This window comes from Dipodomys ordii, unplaced genomic scaffold (genome assembly GCF_000151885.1).
Source record: "Dipodomys ordii isolate 6190 unplaced genomic scaffold, Dord_2.0 Scaffold38, whole genome shotgun sequence".
In the NCBI taxonomy this organism is placed as follows: Eukaryota; Metazoa; Chordata; class Mammalia; order Rodentia; family Heteromyidae; genus Dipodomys; species Dipodomys ordii.
In genome coordinates, this window is record NW_012267254.1 from 2,066,078 (window position 1) to 2,072,205 (window position 6,128).

At 42.1% G+C, this 6,128-nt stretch overlaps 1 protein-coding gene across 2 annotated transcripts in view; it reads right to left on the minus strand.

Annotated features, from left to right (window-relative positions):
* Positions 1-1,676: 1,676 nt before the first annotated feature.
* Hprt1 (hypoxanthine phosphoribosyltransferase 1) overlaps positions 1,677-6,128 on the minus strand; it is a 50,234-nt gene continuing 45,782 nt past the window's right edge. For both annotated transcript variants that reach the window (XM_013018088.1, XM_013018089.1), the window contains exons 6-8: positions 3,906-3,952; positions 3,168-3,244; positions 1,677-2,270 (exon numbers count right to left, since the gene is read on the minus strand). In XM_013018088.1, coding sequence (XP_012873542.1) covers positions 2,223-2,270; positions 3,168-3,244; positions 3,906-3,952 — 172 coding nt within the window. In that variant the 3' untranslated portion in view covers positions 1,677-2,222. The remainder of the gene's footprint in view (positions 2,271-3,167; positions 3,245-3,905; positions 3,953-6,128) is intronic.

Consider the following 6,128-nt stretch of genomic DNA (forward strand, 5'->3'; position numbering starts at 1 on the left):
CTGGGATGATAGGAGTACACCACTATGCTCAGTGATTTCCATTTGAGATGGGGCTTAAAGAAAGAACTTTCTGGGGCTGGGAAGGTGGTTCAGTGGTAGAATGCTTGCCTTGCATGCATGAGGCCCTGGGTTCGATTCCTCAGCACCACATAAGCAAAAAGAAAAAAAAAGCCGGAAGTGGCGCTGTGGCTCAAGTGGTAGAGTGCTGGCCTGGAGCTGAAGAGCTGAGGGACAGCGCCCAGGCCCAGAGTTCAGGCCCCACTACCGGACCCAAAAAAAAAAGAAAGAAAGAACTTTCTGGTGGCACATACCTAGAACCCCAACAACTTGGCAAACCTCCAACTCAACCAGTAACCTGGGCATTGTAGTAAAACCTGTAATCCTAACTACACAGTAGGCATAGGTACGTTTATGCACAGGACAATACAAAAGCACAAGACTCTGAGAATTCTAGGGGGAAAAAAATTGGAATTGTGGTTCAAGTGGTAGAGGGCTTGAGTGGCCCTAAGTTCAAATCCCAATACCACCAAATAAAGGAGTGTCAATCGTGCAAGCAGGGTGCAGCAGCATTTAAGATAGCCAGGTAAACAGATCTCAGTGGGCAGATATTTTGTGGGGCAAGACTTAGGCCTAATTCTACTAGGAAGTTCTAGGACTGGAACATTAATATTCAGACTTTTTATGGTGCTGGTCCTGAGGCTTGAACTCAAGGCCTAGGCATTGTCCCTGAGCTTTATTTGCTCAAGGTAGAGCACTAGCTCTACCAATTGTGCCACTTCTAGCTTTTGTTTTTTCTTAGTAGTAGTTTATTGGACATAGAGTCTCACAGACTTATCCTGGCCAAGTTGGCTTCAAACCATGAGTCTCAGATCTCAACCTCCTGAGTAGTTAGGTGGCACCAGTGCCCAGCTTATATAGAACTTTGAAAGGAATACAGGGAAATTGCTCACAAAGTTGCTAGCTCATACCTCACCAAAAAGAAATACAGGAAAACAACTTAGACTTTTGGTTTAAAAACTTTTCTCTTGCTTCTAGAAAATAAAAAAAAAATGGGGGGGGGGGTTTGTTCTTTGGTCAAGGAAGCATTGTCTATGCAGAGGTAAGAGGACACACACATCTGCAATAATCTGTTGAGATGTAGCTGGCATTACGTTCTGAATAACTTCACAGATTCCGAGAGAAAGCTGTGTTCTTTTAACATAAAGCGTGTCATGTGTAGCTGGGTGACAATGGCTCGGGCCTGCGGAGGCTAAGGTATGAGAATCACAGTTCAAAGCCAGTCTTGGCAGTAAAGTCTATAAGACTCATCACCAATTAAAGTCAGCAGTGCTCTAGCCTTGAGCAAAAGAGCTTAGGGACAGCACCCAGACCCTGAGTTCAAGCCCCAGGACTGGCACCAAAAACAGTGTGCCATGTGCCTAAAATGTATACTATATCTCTGAAGTACATAGGAACTTTGCTAGCTCCATCATTTCAGTTTACCAGATAATTATTTGCTGTGATTGGTAAAGACTATAATTTAAACCTGTTACTAAAACGGAAGGAAAAGATAATAAATAGAAACCAATGGAAAAATATATTGTTAGTTTATAGATGGAAATGGTAGGCATGCATAGCTTCTTTGGAGGAGAACAGTTCTTATTTTTCAGGACTTTTACATTTGAGAGTTCAAAAAGTAGTAATTTTTTGAACTTTATTTATTTGCATTTGAAAGGAACTGTTGACAAGATTCACAGAAACAATCTGAGCAAGTGAGCCAACATTGTCACTACTACTGAACTGGCTGCTGTTACTGGTGAGAACTGACTGTCTCTGACTGTTCCAAATGCACGGTGGTACAATTAACAATAGTCAATCACCTCCATTTTCCCCCAAATATATAAAAATTAAAATACCAATTAAAAAACTAATATATCTTCTTTTTAAATGCTTCTTACAGATACAATTTCAATATTATCATTTAACAGTGGTGTGGTTTAAGAGACTTTTCCATTCACAAGTTAAACAATCTACCCACTGGGAACTGGTAATCTGCCTATAGGCTCATAGTGCAAATAAAAAGTTTAAGAATGCAGCAACTGACATTTCTAAAATACAAAACAGATAAAATTCTTAGAAGGTTCATGCAAAAAGCTTTACTAAGCAGATGGCCACGGAACTAGGAACATCTGATGACGTCAATGGGACTCCTCATGTTTCCAGACTCCACTTGAACACTCGTCTTAAGCTTTGTACTTGGCTTTTCCAGTTTCACTAATGACACAAACATGCTATAAAATAAAACCGCAGAAACTCAGATTAGAAGAGTGTACTGTGAAATGAAAGGCCAGGACAGCATTTTGCCTATCTTGTTAGAATAGTACTATGCTGCCCTGATTGTACTAAACAAACAGATGCAATACTTGGACTCCCAGCCAGTCACTTCTGGAGAGAATGTGTTTTGAGAAATAAATAGTTTGTCCCATTAGTTTGCTTTTGGATTCCCAAGTATGTAACTGTGAAAAAGAAATACAGCAGAGAATTCTAGGTCCTATTAGAATGGGCATACAGTGGGGAGTTCAGCAAGATGGAGAAAGCTGCTGGAGATGGCATTCTCAGGGTGGTCTTCCTAAATTCTCCTCACCCATGTTCCCACATACCTACCATGCTCACATTCACTCGTGTTCACAAGCATACCACACTCAAACACATCCACTCACCTTCATAAACGCTCCATGGCCACACAACACCCATGTTCACCAATATATCACACTCGCCCATGTTCACACCAGTAAACCAAGTTGACAAACATACCCACGTTCATAAGCACATGCACTGGACTCTTCTACCTCTAGAGTGGGAGGTGGGAATTTAAAGCAGAGCAGAATTAAAAGCCTCACACTCTATCATTTCTTTCTATGAACCTATTTATCATCGAAAACGGTAATGAGATAGTTATTGTATCTTAAAGCTGTTCAACTATTTTTAGCCAGCAAGAAGTGTCATACTAGCCTGGCAAAGCTCCAGTTCTAGGGACATCTGTACTTGACTACTGCTTTATGTGACTAATGGGAACCATCAGTCTGGTCAAATTATGAGGTGCTGGAAAGGAGAAAACAATTCTTCCCTTGCCTAAATTTTTATGTGGGTTTTGAAAAATGAGAGCAAGAAAAAGAAGCACTACTTACATTCAAATCCCTGAAGTATTCATTATAATCAAGGGCATATCCCACAACAAACTTGTCTGGAATTTCAAAACCAACAACTGAAAAAAAAAATCTCAAGTTATCATTAGATACAGAAAGCATTACTTTCATATCTAATACTTGCAAATGTGCCTTCTTTACAAATATTCTCTGAAGTAGCTCTAAGCCATTTCACATAAACCTTTTTAGGTTAAAGATGAGGCTCATGCCTGGAATCCTAGCTACTCAGGAGGCTGAGATCTGAGGATCGCGGTTCAAAGCCAGCCCTGGCAGAAAAGTCCGTGAGACTCTTATCTCCAATAAACCACTACAAAACCAGAAGTGGTGCTGTGGCTCACGTGGTAGAGCGCTCGCCTTGAGCTGAAGAGCGCAGGGACAGCACCCAAGCCCAGAGTTCAAGCCCCATGACCGACAAAAAAAAAAAAAAAAAGATGAGTAAGTGAGCCTGGTGCTGGTGGCTCACTCCTGTAATCCTAGCTACTCAGGAGGGTGAGATCTGAGGATGACGGTTCAAAACCAGCCTGGGCAGGAAAGTCCATGAGACTCTTATCTCCAATAAAGCACTAGAAAACCAGAAGTGGTGCTGTGGCTCAAGTGGTAGAGAGCTGGCCCTGAACTGAAGAGCTGACGGACAGAGCCCAGGCCCAGAGTTCAAGCCCCATGACTAACCAAAAAAAAAAAAAAGATGAGTAAATGATTAGTAAAAAGCAATGTACTTACAGTCTGGCCTATATCCAACACTTCGAGAGGTCCTTTTCACCAGCAAGCTGTTAATTACAAAATACAACATGTGTAACATATGGAAAGACTACAGGGTGCAACAAAAGAAAACAAGCATGTTCCTAAATGATATTTCATTGAGCTGATCATCAAGCCATGCCCTGGTGAAGACTCTTATCTCCAATTAACTACCAAAAAGCTGGAAATGGAGCTGTGGCTAAAGTGGCAGAGCACTGGCTTTGAAGAAATCAAGGATAGCACCCTGGCCTTGACTTCAAGCCCCAGGACCGACACACACAAAAAAGTGTATGCAGTATGCCATGGTTATTAGTTTAATGCTTCGAACAAAAAAAGCCTGAAATAGAGAAGTAAATCATAGGCATTCCTAGCAAGGGGCAGCAATGAGTTCCCATACACACAAGGCCTTTCACTGCCCTCTACCTGGGTCTGAAGGGTAGTCTTGAGCTACATCAATGGCAGGTAATCTGAAGGATGAAGCACTGATGAGCAAAGATGGTTGAAAATCCCCGGAAATACAATCACTAAAGTTGTAAAACATGTGGGAAAGACTTCTAATATTTGGCTTATGAAGACAACTGCAGGCTAAACAAATCAGTGTGTTAAAGGAATTAACTCCCCCACCCCCTGCACCAAGAGCAGGACTCAAACTTGGTATCTGATGGCTCACTCACTAGCTGGCACTCTACACCACCTGAACCATGCCTCCAATCCTTAATTTGTTTTTGTGTACCTGCTGATCCTGGGGCTTGAACTCAGGGGCCTGGGTGCTGTCCCTGAGCTTTTGTGTGCTCAAAGCTAGTGCTCTACCACTTGGGCCACAGTTTTACTTTGGGCTTTTTGGTGGTTCGAGGTAAGAGTCTGAGAGTTTCCTTCCCAGGCTGGCTTTGAACCACAATCCTTACTTCTCAGCTTCCTAGACATCTCGAATTATAAGTGTGAGCCACTGGCACCCAGCTGGAAATTTTTTTTTTTTTGGAACTTAAGGCCTTTGCTCGTGCTAAGCAGGAACCACCGAGCTAACCCTTGGCCTAAAAGTTCATTGTTAAGTTTTCAATTGTTTTGTTCTTGCTAGAAACATGTTTTGAGCGATTTTTTTCTTCTGAACTGACTATACTATTATTATTTATAAAAATCACTATTTTGTATATGTGACTTGATACAATTTATGTAAGTTACACTAAAGATGACTCAGTAAGTATACCTCAATGTTTATAACTTTATTCAAAATTTTTGTTTTCATAGGAAGTCACAAAAAAACAACAAAAGGTGGTTCCCCCCATTCAATGCAATTTCTTCCAACAGCAACAACTTGCCTGACTACAGTCAATCATCACAACCAAGACAAGGATATTAGTGAACTAATTGGCTTCATCTAGATTTGCCAATCTTACATGCATGTTCCCATGCAGGTCTCCATGTTTGTGTATGATTTTAGACAACAGTATCCTATGGTGGATTTAAGAAATCACTACCACTATCAAGGTGGCTCAGTGGTAGAGCGCTTGCCTTGCATACTCGAGGCCCTGGGTTCGATTCCTCAGCACCACATAAGCAAAAAGAAAAAAGCTGGAAGTGGCGCTGTGGCTCAAGTGGTAGAGCGTTAGCCTTGAGCTGAAGAGCTGAGGGACAGCGCCCAGGCCCAGAGTTCAAGCCCCACGACCGGACCCCCCCCCAAAAAAAGAAATCACTACCACTATCACTACTGGCATCACACAGCTCCCTTGGTGACTACTAGTATATTCTGCATCTCTGTAAGTTTGTCATTTCAAGAATGTTGGAGTGTGTGGGAAATCACACTATGTACCTTTCTGATGACTTTCACTGGCAACATTTCCTTAAGGCCATCAACAGTTGGCTCCTGTTTATTGCTGAGTGTGATGGTAGGGGTATATAAGCACAGTTATTTAGCCATTTACTTACAGAGGATATTTGGGTTGCTATTAGTCTGGGGCTATCACAAATGATACTAGCGTAGGGCTGGGAAGGTGGCTCAGTGATAGAGCGCTTGCCTTGTATGCATGAGGCCCTGGGTTCGATTCCTCAGTACCACATAAGCAAAAAAGAAAAAAAAGCCAGAAGTGGCGCTGTGGCTCAAGTGGTAGAGCGTTAGCCTTGAGCTGAAGAGCGCAGGGACAGCACCCAAGCCCAGAGTTCAAGCCCCATGACCGAAAAAAAAAAAAAAAAAAAGATGAGTAAGTGAGC